Below are 20,334 nucleotides of genomic sequence, written 5' to 3' on the forward strand. Positions count from 1 at the left end.
TCAGTTGGGTTTCACAGTGATACTCATGGCATTCATTTGGAATTTGTTGTCACTTGCTTTGCCTAGAAAACCTTACTGCATATTGAAATTTCTGAATAATGTTTTTTCAACATAATTTAAGGTTTCAAATTGCTCATATAGTGTAAGACAGACTGAGTTTGCATTCTGGTTGGATAGTGTGAGTAAACAAGAAAGAAGGGAAAAAACACTAAAGATAAATCTTTCAACGGAACAGTACTTTATTTTGTTTTAATGTAGGACATGTAACAAATATGAAATAACAGTTGATATAAATATCTCTCCTATGCTGCACATGTAACTTTGTACATATAAATACAGGATTATGTAATTCAAGAGAAGAGTTAAAAATGTAGGTGACAGATGAAAATGATTAACTGTATAACTGCCTCTATTCTTAATCATCCTCTTGTGGAAAAAATTTACAGGGGTAATAAAAGGAAAAGATGATAAAAGTTGTCTGGATATGTATAAACCCGTTCAAAGAGCTCATGTTCCAGCTGAATGGTGTATCATACACAAGTTGCAGGATAGTGATATGAGTATTTCAATCTTATATGCATATTAAATATATGAACACTATAAATAAGCTTTACTTACAACATACTGGACATAACGATCTTCAATTACAAGTATTTTTATTTTTATTATTATTCTTCTTCTTACTTAACCTATAGCTGTACAGTGGCTGCCTGTACAAAAACGAGGTACGATTACACTTTACATTTCACTAAAGAATCCTATAAATTCATCTGTAAATGTTTACATGCACCTTAACTTTTTACATCACAATGATAATCTCTTTGGTTTCACTGTTGTGGAGAGCAAAAACATGGCTCTCAAGTTACATACAATTAATTTACACATTATCTATTAACATAAGATTGATTATGATGATAATGCTAGGCCCAGTCTTGCAAGAACCATCTCTTTTCGAAGTCTTGTTATCTCCCAGTATATATCATGCACTGTAACAGAGAGAATGTCAACTATTTAAATTGTGTGTGCATTTAGTAATGTGAATCCAACTATTGCAAGCCATTTATTAGGCCAGAACACACACACACACACACACACACACACACACACACACACACACACACACACACACACAAGTATATATTTGTAATCTCAACATAAAAGTTGAAGCACTTTACTTGCATCTAGTCAAAAATATTCAGAAAGGTACAAAAAGTGTAACTAACAATTAGCACATTCCTTTAGTCACACATAAGTTTTGTGCAAATACAAAGCAGACTAGTTAAAAAAATTGGGTACATAAAACTGTAATGAGCAGCAGGGAATGATAACACTTTATGTGGCAAAATGAATGTCATGTTAAAAATAACAGTTTCACTGACGCTGCAAAGCAAGTGAATAAATAATATAGTGACTGACACATGGAAGATAGAAATATGTTGCCTGACAAAAAAATGTGAGGTACCCAGAAGGGAGGGGCAAAATGAAATAAAACTTCACAAATTGAGAGGGTATGTGATGTTATTTCAGTGCTTACAAAACTGAGTTACATTTACATAAAACTTGGGAGTATGAGCACACCCTCTGGCCTGGGTGCTTGTACTGATTTTGTTGGGAAGAGCTTCATAAAGCAATTTCATCCTCTCCTTAGACAAGCTGGTCCCCAGCTGTCTTAACTGGTCATCAATATCCTAGATATTGACACTGAGACGGAGCTGATGTCCGAACTAGTTTCAAAAATGTTCTATTGGGGACAGTTCTGGGGATCTTGCTGGCCATAGGAGTATCCCAGCATCATGTGGACAGTTCATAGATGTATGGACAAGCATTGTCCTACTGAAAAATCGGACTATGATACTGTCACATGAGTGGCAACACATGAAGATATAGAATGTTTGTGAAGTATAGTTGTGCCATGAGAGTTCCCTTAGTCACTGCCAACCATGACCTGAAGTCATACCCAATGGCTCCCCACACAATGACACCATTTGTAAGGGCCCTTGTAAACAGTCACACTTGTTTGTCGAATTTACTCTTACCTAGCCACAGATTTGTCAAACAAGTTTGTATATGTACGATCAAAGTTTATCAATTTAACCTCACTTTTGAAGCAGATACTGTTCATGTAAGCTGTATTTGGACAACACTGGGAATGGCTTCAAATGCAGATAAAGCATTTTTTTAACATTGACTGTGGCACTGTGTTTAACCCTCCACTGGGTGTGCTTATGTATAAAGTGCCACAATCAACACTGTATTGTGCTGTTCCATTGTTGGTTTACAATTGCAAGCCCATACCTGTTCCTTCATTATTACTTCAGCTAACACAGCACTAAGTTGTGCTTGTTGTATGTTCAAGTGAGCAGCAGTAATATAAAATAAACAGTGAGCTAAGTTAAAAATATTTACAATTGATGCAAGAAAATGATCCAGATTTCGCACTAGCGGCACAATCTCACAATGACACATTTGTGTATGGGGTAATTTGCAATCAAATAAGTGGTTTGCTGGGATCTGATGTAACTACACTGTTCAATACTTCATGTGGGTCATTACTGCAGCGTAACATTTGTACAGAGCAACAGAGTGATGTAATGAAAGTTCATTTTATTATTGTTTGATTAGACTGTAATTTATCTCATATAATGTTTGTTTATTGTATTATTGTTTAATTAAAGTAAGCATAAAATGTAATTTTGTTCCTACATGTTTACTTTGGTACCATAAAGACAGCTATTCTATTGGCACAGTGTTACACTGTCCAGGTTATCTGGATACTTCCCACTAACACCAACCTATCAGAACTCAAGAGATGGGAACTTGCCCTTCAATATATCCTCTCTTCCCGTTACCCACCAGGCCTCAACCTCCGCTAATTTCAAGTTGCCGCCGCTCATACCTCACCTGTCATTCAACAACATCTTTGCCTCTGTACTTCTGCCTTGACTGACATCCCTGCCCAAACTCTTGCCTTTACAAATGTCTTAAAAAGAGAGAGAAGGTATATGTGCGGATCGATATGTGTGTGTGTGTGTGTGTGTGTGTGTGTGTGTGTGTGTGTGTGTGTGTGTGTGTGTGTGTGTGTATACACCTGTCCCTTTTCCCCCCCTAAGTTACCTTCCCACTCCCGGGATTGGAATGACTCCTTACCCTCTCGCTTAAAACCCACATCCCTTCGTCTTCCCCTCTCCTTCCCTACTTCCTGGTGAAGCAACCGAGGGTTGCGAAAGCATGAATTTTGTGTGTATGTTTGTGTTGGTTAGTGTCTTTATCAATATACCAACACTTTCGTTTGGTAAGTTACATCATCTTTGTTTTTAGATGTATGAACTAAACTTGATTTACAGATAAATGACAAGAAACATGCAAGTCAGATACAAATGCTGAATAAGCAGAAATGACATCTAATGACTTAAAATTAATTATATAAGAGGAAAGCAGAAACGTTTTATGAAATTAAATATTCTAAAAGTTTGAAAAAGATCCAGAAAATCTGTGGTTAAGAAAGCAATCTGTATGGATTACCAGAAGGATCTTCCACTTCCTAATGTTTCAACCACTGAAGCATGCTACCATTCACAGCTATCATTAAATTCATCCAATTTGTGTCTACTTTATTCTGGGAAAGCTATATTATACATATATGACAAAACATTTTCAAACAAAGGATGAGCAAAATGAATAGTACACCCACACATGAGGCCAGCTAGCATTATTGATCAAACAATTTTCATGACTTAAAACAATCAAAACGTCTGAAGATTATGTTTTGGGATAACTAAGGTGGCGGACATTGGCTTTGAGTTTTTGATGTCATGACAAATCCCTTATTTTGACCTCCATGAATTAAACATCTGTGAGATTAAATTTTTATGGGATTAAGCTCCCAGACTGCCAAAACCTCAAATGCACACACCTACTTTTTACCAGTGGAATGAAAATTGTGGGCAACACAAAATTTTTAAAATCTCCCACACAAAATATTAGCTAGTCATTATGCATCCAGTCACTACCAATGTTATGAAATATTCTATATAGTCAAAATTAAAAGCAGACTGACTGACAAAACAGGCTAAGTGCAGAGGTCAAACAATCCATAAAGTTTAAAAATATGATTACTTTCTAGTTGATGTAACTGTGCAGAACTAAAAAATATTTTAAAATGTGACCATAGTTTTCACTCTTATATAGCTAGAGAGGAGTTCAATTTACAATTAAACACAGAAGGTGAAAATGTGCAAAATACGCGTTCACTACAAGATTAAACTATGTAACCACCAGCCTTCTCACGTAATACATTTATGAGCCAAAACCTTATGATGATCTCCTTAATAGCTTGTTTGTCTATCTTTGGAATGAAATACATCACCGATTCTGTGTATTACATATTTGACAGTTTGTTGGTAGATTTGTGGAAGTTTGTGGCATTAGATGTCTATGGACTCATCATGTAATTCATGTAAATAACAGGCCACTGATCTGCGTGTGTGGTGATGGCACCCGACAGTGACCCATATGGGTTTCATAGGATTTACAGCAGGTGAATTTGGGTTGCCAAGACACCAACGTGAGCTCATTATAATGCTCATCAAACCACTGCAACGTGGTTCCAGCTCCAAGCCATGGACAATTATACTGCTGAAAGATGACATCACCATTGGGGAAGACGTCAAGCATGAAGGGACGCAGGTGGTTTGCAGCTGTCAGTGCGTCTTTGAATACTAGCACAGGTTCCAAGGAAGCACAGGAGAATGTCACCCATAGCTTAATACTGCTCCCATCAGCCTGTGTCCATGGTACACTGCACAATTCAAGCTGCCGTTCACCTCAGTGATGGTAGTTGTGGAGATAACCGGCCAACTATTGTAGCAAAAATTTGATTCACCCAAAGAGCCAACATGTTTCCATTGATTGACAGTCAAATTCCAATGGCATCCTGCCCACTGCAATCATAACTGATGATGCCGTTGGGTCAACATGTGAAAATGAAAAGGTGGTCTGCTGTGGAGTTCCATTTTCAACAATGTACGATGAACGGTGTGCTCTGAAACACTTGTGCGTGTGTGCACCAGAATTGTGCTCTTTCAGCAGAGATGCCACAGATCACTATCTGCCCTACTTTACAAAGCAGACAAGACTCTGAAGCCCATGTTCTGTGAAGAGTCATGGACATGCAAGTGTTTAGTGCATAGTGGTTTTTTCAATGTCCTCCTATCTCTTTACATAGATGCTCACAACCATAGATACTCATTCAAAGTAACTTATTTCAATGGATGTCCCCATTTGCAGCCCATATGTTTGCTAGGGTGACCCCCGTCGGTGACTGTTCCACTTACATACTTTTGCAACCACTCACTTGCCCGCAGTGCCACCAGGCAGCATCCAGTGTCGCGATGGGCAGTGGTCGTAACGTTTTGGCTGATCGGTGAATACCAACAGCCAAAAAAAATCACTGGTATAGCTTTTTTTTATTGAAAACATCTTTTTCAAAATCTTTTGCCAAAAGGGAATTATTGTCTAACAAAGGCAAAATTAAACTTTTGTTCTCAGTGCAGCAGAGTACACTATGTTTCCCATCATGAACAGGACAATGTAGGTGGTTGCACTGTTCACTCTGCCAACATGCCTCTAAGGATCATTCCAAGCTCGAACTGCACGAGCATTTTCACTTTATTATAAGAAGGATCATCAGCCTGGAAAATTGTGACCAAACTAGTCTGCCTCGAAATGGTCACCCATAGTCAACCCCCTCTGCTGACAACCACTATCTACAAATTCTTGTACCTATCCCAAGCAGAAACCGAAAGAATTGTTGGTCGTCTTTTTTAAGGCAATTGGGAAGGACATTTTGACACAGACAGTACACAACCATCTTCACATGGCCAATTTCACCTTTATACATCTATTACAAACAGCAGTACAAACCCCAATTGGAACATAGTAGATACGGCATCAAAAAACCGCCCAAAAAACTGAGAACGAAACAAATGTTATACTAGCTGGAGATCTTAAATTTCAATCTGATAAGCAGAACACCAAGGTACACATACTGATAGAAGCACTATCAAGGGAATGTATCATACTATTAAATAAATGACGAAACTTAAAGTGAGAAAAGAAGCAACTGGACCAAATATCTACTCCTGAAAAATACAGCAAGAAAGAATAAAGCAAAACAAAGCTAACATCAAAAGAGTAAGGGCACTATTAGAGGGAGGCAAACCTGAAGAAACCCTGAAAATATCCATGGCATCAAAATCAAAAAAAGATGACTAATGCAAAAATGGTTTTAATTAGAATACTACTGAGAAAGAAAAGGAACTCAACATCCACACCTACATCAACATACATACTCCACAAGCTACCATATGGTGCATGGCAGAGGGTACATTGTACCACTGATAGTCATTTCCATTCCTCTTCCATTTGCAAACAGTGTGCACGAAAAATGACTGTCTATATGCCCCCAGTGAGCCCTATTTTCTTTTATCTGCATGGTCCTTACACAAAATGTCCATACAGGACCCGTATGACAGTCAAACAATGGTATGTTCCTACTGTCCTCCTGTGTGAATGATTTCTTAAAAGCGATCTTAACACTTTGGTTTTCCTTTTGCAGTCTTTGTTTGCCACACCACACTGGTCAGTAAGTAACTGGATAGAAGCCTTCAACTTGTTTAGCAATTTTAAGTAGAACTACAATTTTCGTGGGTTCTTGGTAAGAACTTTTGTTAAGGTACGACTTGTATGAGTAGTTCTATGCTTTGCACATCAATCTTTTTACAGATACATGAATTTCTACTAGCTTTTGCCTGTCATATGCACATTCATTTTCGAACTGAGAGTGCGAGAGTCTCTGCTTCCTCAGCAGTTTCTGAATATGGTTATTTAACTATGGTGCGTTTTTTCTAACCTCAGTCTAATTACTCAGCACATACTTCTCCCAGTTATGATTTACAATCAGTTTAAACTTGCCAGTAATTCCATTATTCTGAAACTAAATGATGTCTATTCATTTTCTAAGTGGGATCCTAACAACTGGTTATCTGCTCTTTCTAGCAAAAATATTCTCCTAGCCTTCTTAATGGATTTACTAACTTTAGTAAGCATTGTCACCATGATGGCATAATGATCATTAATCTGTGTCCCTATAGTGATACCACTGATAAGGTCAGGTGCGTCTGAAACAACAAGGTCTAAAATATTTCCACTGTGTGTGTGGGCCGTTGAACTAGGAGCTTTAGACATTTTTTGGAAAACTAGTTCAAAATTACTTCACAAGACTGCCTGTCCATCCATTGCAATGAATCAATAGATGTCCTGGTCTATACTCGTCACGTTAAAGTTACCTCCAAATAATATTGCATGATCTGGGCATTTTCTTACTACTGAGCAAAATTGTCATGGCAAAATCAGGGGGGCCAGTAGAACATCCAGTAACTGACTTGTGTTCTCCTAGCCTTGTGAGATGCATTCAGGTGGCTTCAAGACGGGCTCAGTTTTGATCTCAATAGGCAAAGTACTTCTTTTGACTGCAATGAACACCCTCACTCCTATGGTGTCTAAACTGTCTTTTCAATATACATTCCAAACCTTGCTAAATATTTCAGAGCTTTTTACTTCAGGTTTCAGCCAGCTCTCAGTTTGCGAATAATTTCAGTGTGACAACTTTCCTGGAGGGCAGGAAATTTAAGAGCTTTGTTATGAATACTTCAACAATTTACTATTGAAATTTTGACAGTCTAAGCATTTACACTTTGTACATTGTCGATTTTGCTTTTTGCATACTGACTGGTGGACATCAAACCATAACCTAGCCTAAAAAAAAACCTCACGTGCACCCCAGAAGCACTCTGCTACTCGAGTAATAGCTTCCTTTGTGTAGTGAACCCCTGACTTGCCATGCGGAGTCCCACAATTCTCCACCCTGTAACAAAATACAGAAATCTCTATTCAAGGCAGTCACAGAACTGATGGAGCCTTTCATTGAAACCTTCCACTCGGTTCCAGACGAAAGTGCCCTCATCAATTCTGGGAACTACACTGCTAATTGTGAGTTCTGGTTGCACCCCACATATGAGAACATGAGTCATTACTTTCACCAGCTACCTGTATGAACTGAGGATGACCATTTAACCCAAGTGACAGACATCATCTGTGCTGACATGAGCCACAACTTGCAGATGGCTGCACCCTACATGCTCGATACCCACAAGCAGGGCCGCCACCCATCTCAGATGAGGCCGCCTGGCAGATATACTGAATGCATATTACATTTCTTTCTGGCACTGGATGGTATTTCCCTAAGGGGCTCCATGACACACCTAACGTTGGAACTATCATGAACTAGCAAACCCTGACCCCCCCCCCCCCCCGCCAAAATGTCTGCTCAGACTCTGCTAAATGGGTGGCTACCTGTCCACCCACAGTGTGAATGGGTGAGGCCAGATGGGCAGCCTCACACTGGCACTCCGCCTGCCACTCACCCCTAAGGTGATGGTGGATCCATTGCATCAGGTATACTGCAAGATGCCTCAGCAGAGCCTGTGGACAGAACAAGCAACACCTGAGGTGTCCCATACAATGTGCCTGACACTCCACCACTACTACACCCTGAAGCAGCACAGCAGCCTAAAGACAGCTGACCATTGCCAAAAGCATCTTCTGCTGTTCACGAATCACAGCCAGCTTGTAGTGTAACACGTCATAGATCAAGTCCTGTTCCACTACATGAAAAACTGTTACATGTTTAAGTAAAGTAGGGGGTCAAATATCAACACACCTGTTGTGTGTACCGTGTCTGTTCCTGCAGATAGGACGTATGAGGATGGAGCCGCAGTGCACGGAAGCCAGGACAATGCTAACTACTTGCTGGGCATCTCGTATGCTCAGACCCAGAAGATGCACACAGAATAAATGGGGTTATGGAATCTCTTAGAGCAAAAATAAATGATGTTTTTTGATTATAATTAATAAAGCTTTGTAATACTGTCAGATCGGTGCCACTCCTGTTTGAGTTCTCATAGAAAAGAATGTATTAGCATCATGTTAATGGACTGAACTGTAACTGCAGTTATTGCAATGTAGGAAAGCTTTAGCAATTTCCTGCAGCAGACTAGAAGCTTCGGCAAAGACCACATGAGTATGGCACAGCATAGCTGGTCCACAAAATTGTACACAGTGAACGGGATTACAAACATGCCAGATTCATAAAAAAAGAGGTAATCTTTTAACAGAATATTGTGATGTTTGGTACAAGACACAAGTCAAATAGTACCAGGCAATACCAAACTGAACTGAACCCACCAACATGACCAAAACCCAAATGCATATTTTCCCCCCTTATGGCGATAGTGTTCTTGGAAAAAATTGTGAAAGAAGCACATTAACAACTTAGAATTTGCACAAAGAAAGAGCATGTATACCAAGAAGACAGAGTTGCTATGGGCAACAAGAAAACAAAATACAGAGCTATGCAGTTAGTTGCAAATTTAAATTGAAAATTGCTTCCAGTATCAGTGATATTACAGTATCATTTGATACAAAAAATGTACAAATCCTGTTCATATTACTGACTAAGAACAATTTTGACAGAGATCTTATCTGCACAACACTGAAATCATCGATCTGGCAGCACGCTACAGATTCGTCTGAACAGCAATCTTCAACTGCTGATGGCACATAGCCGTATAATTGCAGTCTACTAGCACCAATGGCACACTGCCATCAGCTGGCACAAGCAGTCACCATTCGGCAAGATACTACATGCAGTGAGCAGTAAATTTTGTCATACTGTGTGATTGTGTGTTTTATAGCGTGTGATAAATATTTATGATAAATATGTAACAATATATATATGTAAACAAAGATGATGTGACTTGCCAAACGAAAGTGCTGGCAGGTCGATAGACACACAAACAAACACACAAAACTCAAGCTTTCGCAACAAACGGTTGCTTCATCAGGCATCAGGAAAGAGGGAAGGAGAGGGAAAGACAAAAGGATGTGGGTTTTAAGGGAGAGGGTAAGGAGTCATTCCAATCCCGGGAGCGGAAAGACTTACCTTAGGGGGAAAAAAGGACAGGTATACACTCGCACGCACACACATATCCATCCGCATATACCATGCAGATGGATGTGTGTGTGTGTGTGTGTGTGTGTGTGTGTGTGTGTGTGCGCGCGAGTGTATACCTGTCCTTTTTTCCCCCTAAGGTAAGAAAAAAGTTGCTTGCCACTTTCCATTATCTTTGACCTTACACAGCTCTGAGGAATATATTAAAACCTGAACAGACAAACTGGATGCTATAAATACGGCAATGGAAGATACTGTAAATATTAATTTAATGCAAAACTGTTTATCATACAAGAAAGTATTACTAGTAAGGTAAATGAAGCAATAGAAGAGGACTTCACAGTTCAAATAACAGAGCAGGCAACAAGTTAACAGATACTAACTCAAAGGTTAACAGTCTCACAGAAAAATTACCTGATGAAGTACATCAAGTAGTAAATATGGAGCTTTAGCAATATTTTCATAATGGTAGAGATAAGTTCCACAAATTACAACTCAAAATTTCCAATATGAATATATGGGTAGACTCTTTATAGCATAACAAGCTCTTAAATAATGAAGAAACACTTAACTCTTTTGAAACCAAACTTCAAAATTTTGAGAATAATACCACAAGTTTACAGAATAGCTCCACCACCTTGGAGGGTAATACTACTCTGCCAAGAATATTACTAAAGCTTTGGACTGCAATTACAGAGACTCAAAATAGCTTGCAAAACACACAAATTTGAAATGGTGCAGGGTTACCTGTGGATCTGGTAGAAGATTTATAATTAGGCAGCGGCTTAAATTTGGCAAAACAGTTCGCCAAGTCTAAGCAGGAAGTTCACCCAATCTAATTCTTAAGAGTATTTAAGTGAGGTGATCACTAGAAAATAGATTTCACATTAGGATATTTATCCAAGAGATGCAGAAGAATGGGGTAATGCTTATTATGAAGATTTTAAAACATGGGAGGATTTCCAGGAGAAGTTTAATAGGACATATCTTCTTTACAGCAAATAGCAAATCTGTCTTTTCCTGCATTGTTGATATTCCTACCTCAAGTATTGTGAGGTTTAGATTAGTTACTGAAATATCTTTTAATACTTGACTTTTCCAACAGAACTTTAAGATGTAGTCTGGATAACTACAAGGCAGAAGTACCTTTTAAGCCAAATTCACCTGTAATACAGAAATTTTTAATTCAAATAAAATGTGCACACTAACTAGTGCTAACATATTAGTGGAACAGAGTACTGAAGAAGTTCAGGATCAACCCAGAAAAGATATTCAGATAAAAGCATTCCAATCCAATTTATTGACTGATACACAGAAACAAAAGCTGCATGACATTTTAAGTGAATATAGTGATGTCTTCTCAGACAAACCACATGGAATTAGCAGTTGTGTTTTCAGTTTTAAAATGAAAAAGATAGAACCTTTCTTTTGTAAACTGTATCCAGTACCAATTTGTCTCAAGAATGCTGTCCAGGAGGAGAAAATAAAATGATAGACCACATATAAACAAGCATAGTATTAGTGCACATAATAATCCACTGTTGTGGATCACATCAAACTACTCCTTTTACAGTTTAGGCACTTAGTACTTCACTTCTTTTCTACTTTAACACACTTTTCATTTACCTGAGCTTTTGACCAAGCCTCGTTCAATGTATCTCAAGTAATTCAAGAAATCGCAGACAGCTATGATCTGAAACAGAATTGTAACAAACATCACTTTATAAGAAAGTTAAATTTAGGAGAATATATTGCCACATGTAGAACTGTCACCTTACCCTGTTCCTGCAGATCTGGGAGATATAATGCCATTGCTCCTGGTCACCTAGTTTCATTCTGTAATGACACTGCCTCGGAGTTTCAAGTAGGGCACATTTTCTAAAACCAGAAAACACTGTATCACATTCTCTAGAAATTTTACAGTTACTGGAAGGTAAAGATTGATCACTACCACAGTTACAATCAAGGTTGCATTCCACCAGCTGAATGCAGTTACGTGTTAGCACAAATCAGAACACTCAGCAAAAATTAAACATGGTTTATTGTCAATATAATGTAACTGGATAGATAAAAAATCTACTCACCAAGTGGTGGCAGAACACATATATGAAAAGAGGTCATAATTAGGTGAGCTTTTTCAGCCAGTAGCTCCTTCTTTTGGCAGAAAGGTTGAAGAGGAAGGAAGATAGGTGAAGGAAAAGTACTGGAGAGGTCTAACAAAAGGGGTAGATTTTGGAAAAGTCACCCGGAACTGCAGGTTGGGGGAGACTTATCAGACGGGATCAGAAGGAAAGATTGATTGTTGGGGACCACACCAGATGAGACTTGAAAACCTGAGAACTTACAGACGAGAGACAGGGTAATATGCAAGACAGGGATTATTGCTAAAACATCCTGTAGGGCTTAATAAGAGTGAGAAGCTAAGTGCACTGTACATAACAGAGGTGGGGAAGTGGATGCCAAAAAATAGACAGCTATGAAAATGAAAAGATAGAAAACAAAACTGGAGTGAAGAAAGGAGCAGTTACTGTGAAAAAGTGCTTGGATGGAAGAAATTAACATAAATTAAGGCTAGGCGGGTGGTGAGAACTAGTTCCCACCTGCGGAGTTCTGAGAAATTCGTGTCTGGGAGAAGAATCCAGATGGCATGTGTGGTAAAACAGGCACTGAGGTCAGGGCTGTCATATTGTAGAGCATGCTGTGCAACAGGATATTATGTGTTGCCTGGATATACCCTCTGCTATGCCCATTCATCCTGATTGATAATTTGGTGGTAGTCATTTCGATGTAAAAGGCCAAACAGAGTCTACTTAACAGCTGCTATATGATGTGTTGTTCCACAGGCGGCTATCCCTTTGATAGTATATGTTTTGCCAGTTACAGGGCTGGTGTAGGTGGTGGTAGGAGGGTGCATAGAGCAAGTCTTGCAGCAGGGAAGGTCTCAAGGGTAGGAGCCATAGTGTATGGATGTGACTGCAGGAGGAGCATTAGGTCTGACAAGAATATTGCAGAGACTGGGAGGATGATATAAAGCTATTCTAGGTGATGTTCCAGGTGACTTTTCCAAAATTTCCCCCTTTTCCTAGACTTTCCAGTCCTTTTGCTTCACCCCTCCTCTTTCCCCTTCAATCCTTTTGCCAGAAGGAGGAGTCACTGGCTCCAAATGCATGCCTAATTATAACCTCCTTTTATGTGTGTGTTCTGCCACTGCTTGGTGAGTGGATTTTTATCTATCCAATTACACTATATTGTCAACAACGGATTGCGTTTGTTGTTATATTAGCACATGGTTTATTATGGATTTTATAATGCAATTTGTATTGGACATCACAACAGATGTTTGTATGGATGTTGACAAGTCATTAGTAACAATCCTCGCTGGTTCCAAAATGATGTGTATATGATCTTCAACACTGCAATCATGAGTGCCTCTCCTCCATAACCAGAATTTGGCTGTAAGGGTTGAGTGTCACACCCAGCTCTAATCTCCATGGTCAATGTGGTTAAAGATCTTAAAACCTGCATCATAGTATTTGGTCAGCTAGTCCAATACTGCAGTCTACATTTCGCTTAATATTCTTTGAGAGTCAACAGCACAAAATGATTCCCGTTTTTTATGCTTTAAGTAGAATTAATTACATGGTCCCTACAAACTGGTATGTAAGTGTTGTCATCATGAAGCACACATTACATACAATTGCAATTTAAGCTCCCGAAACATATCTGTCATAGTGTGCAATCAAAACTAAAAGTCCAAATCTTATACTTATTACCATAAATTATATATCATTTCTCTAAAACTTAGCATTCACTCATGCTTACTATGGCTTTGATCACTAAGGTTTGGCTGGACATAAAACACAAGTAACCTGAAGGCAATCTGACTTCTAGCATTTCAGAACCAAGGAGTTAAACATCCAAGAAAACGTTGCCACACTTTTGGCAATTTAATAAAGTTGCTGAAGTAGTAATCAATTGAAAGGCTTGTGCTGGGCAATGGACCACATGAAAAGTAGGTAAGTAATAAATACAAAATTATCTCTCAGATATACCATTTAGTGGCATCTTTTATAAAATCGCAGCTGTATAACAATGTTGCCAACATTCAAAAAAGGAACTAACTCTTTAAAGTAAGTACTGTAAAATACAAATAAAGAAATATAGTCAGTAAAAGAGACATGGAAAATAGTTTATGTTTCTTGTCACCCACAGTTCAGTTGTGTTGATGATTCTTTCCACAGTTTGAATTCTTTTAGTCCTGTATCAATAGCTATAACATTATGATGAAAAATAATTTAAACTGCAGTAGTTTAAAAGAAAAATGCCTTTTGTAAGCTGCACATTATGTTTTTTTATTTAACTTGCACACCCAAAAATGTTTTGCCTTATTTACAGGAAGCAACTTCAGTGGGTGTCATGAAATATCACATGATTTTTTCATTTGCACATATAGCTTATTGTTTGTGCTGTAGGTTATAGGTTTAGAACAGTTCATTGAAGTTTTTATAATGAAATGCATAGGTACTTAGAGATTAGCTTGTAAACCAAACATTGTTTGTAAACAAAACAATAACCTATATTTGCAAACGAAAAAATCTGTAATATTTCAGGATACCCATTGGAGGCATGTCATAAGCAAGACATAACACATCTGGATACACATGTTAAATAAAAAGCTTAGTATGTAGCATGCAAAAGGCATTTTTTAAACTACTGCAATTCATATATAGCTGTTGTGAAAATGGCCACCACAAGAGACTCATTAAAATATTTTAGGCTTTTTATAACCTCATTAAAGAACAGGAGAACACTGCATATCTTGATGGCAAAGTTTTATTCAATGAGTAGAACCAGTGAATGAAAGTTCTACAGTTTTTGCAGTAATTCATTCGTTCTTATAGCTGGGCATGTAGCACAATATATGTGCACAGTTTTTGAGAGCTATTGAGTAATAACAGTGTTACAACTTTAGTAATCTTATGGAGTTAATGTGTTTCTTTTGTAGCAGAATATGATATCCATTCTATGACAGAATATATTAGCATTACCATTCAACAGTAGGGAGGGTTTTGCAATACTGGAGTATGATAATGTGCTTCTGCATGCATAGTAATTCCACAGCCAAAAGCTGACATAATAAGAATAATTAAATGATATTCTTTATTATTAGTTTGTAGGGAAAGGAAGCCAAAAATGTATGAAGTGGAATGGCTGTAATAAATACCAATAAGACTGCAGCAGCAGACTTAACCATGTTAATAAAGATATGGATAAAGAATTGATGTACTTGCTATAAACTGTTGTATAGGGGGTGCAATGACTGAAGGTGGGGACAACAGATGAAGACAGATTTAGAGGGAAAGGAACAAAGTGTGAACAATCTGAGACTGATCTGCAGAATGCAATGACAACCCAAGAAACTATGATCAGAGGGGACTGCCATTGTGTAGAGTAATGCAATAGCGTAAAGAGGTAATGGCACACACTGATTAAAACATACGTCTAACACAATTAAAAATCCAAAGCAATAATATTTTGACAGAGTGCAAAAGATACAGCCAGTATCAAAGAGGTCCCACTGATAGAATAAGAGGTTAAGAAAACAAAATTATTACTAAACACAATGTACGTGAGTTGAATGGCTGCACCATGGCAATACATACATATCGAAAGGAGAAGGAAGAACTGAAGGTCGGAGCAAAAGACTCAAAGATTACACCAAGTACAGCATAGCGTACAGGAGTGGCAACAGATGAGCTCTAATATTTTAAAAGTGATGATAAAGATAAAAATTTCACAATTCTACAAATGGCAGTTTTTCTTAGTAGTGTGATTATAAATGATCAACAAGATACAATGAATAAACCTCATGGATATGTTAATTTTTTAAATACCTATTCATTTTCAGAAGTTGGAAAAGACTGTTGCTACATGTTTCTTCATGACCTAAGTCTGTTAGGTGTGGTCATCTCTAAGTATCTCCTTTTTTTTGGTCTATACCTGTCACTCCCGCTGCACACAAGCTGCTTACAATAATTAGGGTTCACAGTTAACTGCTGAGTAACATAACATTTGATTGGTCGTACTTTTTAAATGTATAGATTGCTTGAGAGAATTTTCTGACAAAACAGCTTGCACTACAACATAATCTATGGATGACTCTAGTTAGATATCGAGTGGTATGCAGTTTCATGCAGTACTGTCATTACTGATTGGTTTGTTGTGCAATTTTTATCACTGCTGTACTTACTTAGGAAATATGGTTTTGCTTTTGTCACTGACTGCTTCAATAAAAATATTTCCTTCTTCAACAGCATCCCGTACTTTGGCAGCCAGTTCTCCATTTGGAAAATCAAGACACAGATTTATGTCTTCATTATATATCCTTGCAATGAATGGATCTGATTTGTCCAGCTTGGGGTTCTGTTTCCATGCGACAAATTCTTTGTGAATATTTGGATCAACCTGCAATATTGTTAAATTAAATTATCACTTGAAGAAAACATGAAAAGGGAGATTAAATTATTCATTCTAATTGCTGGGTTGACAATAATAACAAAATTGTATCAGTCATTAATGTACATCAACCAGATATTGATTGATTGGTTGGTTCATTTGAAGGAGGGGACCAAACAGTGAGGTCATCGGTCCCATTGGCTTATGGAATGATAGGGAAGGAAGTTGGAGATGCCCTTTCAAAGGAACCATCCTAGCATTTGCCAGAAGTGGTTTAGGGAAATCATGGAAGACCTAAATCAGGATGGCTGGATGCAGGATGTCATCCTCCCAAATGCGTGTACAGTGTGCTAATCACTGCACCACCTCGCACGGTCAACAAATGTTATTTATATTATATCACAGTCTATGAAAAGTTATGACAATGTATGAAAATGATATTTCAATTAAACTCTGTTAATATTCCTCTTTTTCTCCAGGCCTTAACCCATATCTTCATGGGGTTGGCAAGTTAATCTTGATTTGGCAATGTTAGTGGTAGAAGGTGGCTGGATTCCCTTCCTGTCATCACCAATCCCCCCTCCCCTCCTTTGATGAAGATTATGCACCCTATCTGTCTGCATCTAGTGCTATCCACATGAAAGTGTTACAGTGCATAAAATGCCTGCAAATTGGGAATCTGAGGTGAGACGTAAGTACCATCCCAGTATTCACTTACTCCGATACTGGAAACCACACAAAAACCACATCCAGACAGGCCAGGACACCAGCCCTCACTGTTAGTCTGCCACATGGAATCAATCTGGGGACAGCATGCCTTCCTGAGTCTCGGAAATGGGAAAATAATGTGCGGCTGTCTGGGCGGGTAATTAAGCTCTGTTAATATTCCATGGAATAAGGGTAGACACACTTCATGTTATGAAGTGAGTACTACAAGACAACTGAATGGATGATTGTGACCAGGTGGCAAATGTGGGGAAGTTTGAAGCTGACGACAATATGTGAATCAATTTACTCACATATCTTTCATACATTCAAAATCTGATAGATAAAAAGGTGTTTACGGGTTACACGGCGAAAGATAAAATAGAGGGTGTCCCAGAAATATTGCAGCAAACTTTGAGGGGTTGTAGGGAGTGCCTTGGTGACCAATTCAACGATAGGGACCTGTGTTGCGAAATGTCATCCTATGATGCTATAGGGTGTTAAAGTTATAGGTGCTGACGCCTGCAACTATGCCACCCTTTTGGCAGCATATGTGACTTTATACACAATGTTACTTGTTACTGAGTGATCACAACTGACTGCCACGATCACCAGTGGAGAAGATGGAGTTAGCTGCCGTGTAGATACGCTTTGTCTACTGTGAGTGAAATGCTCTGTTGCCTCTGTGGATAACAGTTTAACCACAGGTTTCTATCTGCAGTTTATTTTTCTCCTGTTTACCAAAAAATATTGGAGATTTAGAAGGTTCCAGGAGAAAAATAAATTGTGTGTGGAAAATCGTGCCTGAAACCATCATCCATCGAAGTACTTATAGGAGATGAAGCCTATCTACCCAGTAGCTTGCTCCATCTTTTCCAGTGAGATTTGTGGCAATCAGTGATGATCACTGAATAACAAACAACATTTTGAAATAATATAAATGAATAGATAAAAAAATCTTCTCACAAGTGGCAGCAGGAGAACACACAGACAAAAAGGTTCAACTTTTTTTACAAGCTTTCAGAGCCAATGCTCCTCTTTCTGACAGAAGAGTTCAATGGGAAGGGAGAGAGGAGAAGGAAAAGGACTGGAGAGTTTTAGGGAAAGGGATACAGTTCAGAAAAGTCACCCAGAACCCTGGGTCAGGAAAGACTTACCAGATGGAATGAGATGGAGCGACTGATTGTCGGGGACTGCACAGGACGAGATTTGAAAACCTGAGAGTTTAAGGGTGGAAGACCAGTTAATATGCAAGACAGAGATCGTGCATGAGTTAATAAGAGTGAGACATTTCACCTATGGTTTTTCAGTGTACAAAGCCATGTTTACTGCCAGAAGGGTGGCCTAGTGGCAGGCACCAATGCCTATAACTTTGATGCTCTGTAACATCATTGTGTGGTGTTTCTGAACACGGGTTCCCATCCTTGATCCATTCCTCAAAACACCCTCTACAAGCCCTTGCAGTTTGTCACAACATTTCTGGGACACCTTGTTTAGCTGCCCTAAATAGGAATTTCATACTGTACTTGTGACAAAGATATTTTTAACTACCATTTTATCTTTTGAAATGTGAATGAAAACCTGTATTAAACATCCTGCTCACAATAAGTCATAATTATTTCATCAAATTTCCTCTTTTACTTACTTCCCATCCATCTTTGTTGTCACTTGGTTCGGGGGGTATCACTTGTTGTTCTTTTACTGGAGACTCTGGTGGAGAATTTTCTCTGCCATATTTCAAATTATAATGTGATGGAGATCTCCTATGTTTTTTGTTGAACAACCCAACACCTGTTATGAAATGTGCAATAGTCCATAAGTAAGATCAACAGAGTATTTACATTTTTTTCCATTATGTACTGACATATTTTTCTAAAAATTTCATAAAACTAAGAATGTTAACCCTGTGGAGCAATTGTCCACTGCAGTGGACACCTGTTAATGTTGCTTCTTTGGTGTTTTTAATCAGTCAAGAGGCTGCAAATGCATGCAGTCCATGCAGTGGATATTCCCTAATGCATTTGCAGCCTCATGACTGAATGCATTTGCAGCCTCATGACTGAATGCATTTGCAGCCTCATGACTGATTAAAAACACCTAAGAAGCGACATTAATAGCTGTCTGTTGCAGTGACAACTGCACCACAGGGTTAATTATTTAGAAGCTATCATTGATGATATATTTAGTTTCTAGTAGTTAAAGTAGTTACTTTACTTTTAACAGACATACACGTATCATTAAGAATTATTCTTCCCCCATCACTTACCTGTTGGGGTAGCATCATCCTTACTCCTGCTTGCTCTATTGTCTATTTGAGGATGAAGGTGAGGGTTGGGTCTGCTAGGTGTGGAGGTGAGGACCAAAGTTTTCAAAGCTGCTACTTCAGCCATCAAAACTTCCACTTGCATTTGACTCTCTTTCAGTGATCTTTCAGCTGCTGCTTGTTTTACATTTGCTGCACGAACCATATTGTGTGCTTCCTGCAAAAGAAATTCAGTGAAGAAAGAACACATACAAAAATAATTAAGATGCATCACTTACATAATAAATTTACTGTTAGTATACATGAAATGTTTGTATCATAAAAACAAAGTACTGCATTTGCATTTTTCTTTGTAGCTTCCACGATAATGAGTTTAGGTCAATAGTTATGCGGTGCCTGATAGAGCTGTGGAAGTACACATATTAATCTCAACAAATCCACTGAATTTAAAAAGCAGTTAACTTCACTTGCCTCTATAAAGATGATAAAAGACATATGAGAGTCTTTTTGTGTTATCATAGATCAATACCACCCTCACCCGTATCACACAGTTGGTAACAGAAACACACGTTTCCAACAGACCTAATGGATCCAGTGAAGTGTGCATGCCGAACCATGTCTTCAATGGCTCTGACATTGAGCACCTCTGCCACCACAAGATAGGATCGCCGGTGGCAGCTACACAGCCCAGGCTCAGTCGCAGTCTTTGACAGTTCATTTGTGCATTAATAGTGGGAACCTCACACTGTGTGATGCTCTTTAGTAGCTGGACTTTATTGCTGTTTGTTCTTTTGTAGAGTTTCTTTGCAACACTTGGAGAAAGCACTAAGTAAAACTTTTG

General features: G+C 38.4%; 1 protein-coding gene across 1 annotated transcript in view; it reads right to left on the reverse strand.

Moving 5' to 3' along the window:
- Positions 1-215: 215 nt before the first annotated feature.
- LOC124622075 (guanine nucleotide exchange factor for Rab-3A-like) overlaps positions 216-20,334 on the reverse strand; it is a 500,693-nt gene continuing 480,574 nt past the window's right edge. The window contains exons 7-12 of the mRNA XM_047147648.1: positions 19,497-19,710; positions 18,876-19,021; positions 16,320-16,534; positions 11,848-11,947; positions 11,696-11,762; positions 216-986 (exon numbers count right to left, since the gene is read on the reverse strand). Coding sequence (XP_047003604.1) covers positions 907-986; positions 11,696-11,762; positions 11,848-11,947; positions 16,320-16,534; positions 18,876-19,021; positions 19,497-19,710 — 822 coding nt within the window. The 3' untranslated portion in view covers positions 216-906. The remainder of the gene's footprint in view (positions 987-11,695; positions 11,763-11,847; positions 11,948-16,319; positions 16,535-18,875; positions 19,022-19,496; positions 19,711-20,334) is intronic.

This window comes from Schistocerca americana, chromosome 7 (genome assembly GCF_021461395.2).
Source record: "Schistocerca americana isolate TAMUIC-IGC-003095 chromosome 7, iqSchAmer2.1, whole genome shotgun sequence".
Lineage (NCBI taxonomy): Eukaryota > Metazoa > Arthropoda > Insecta > Orthoptera > Acrididae > Schistocerca > Schistocerca americana.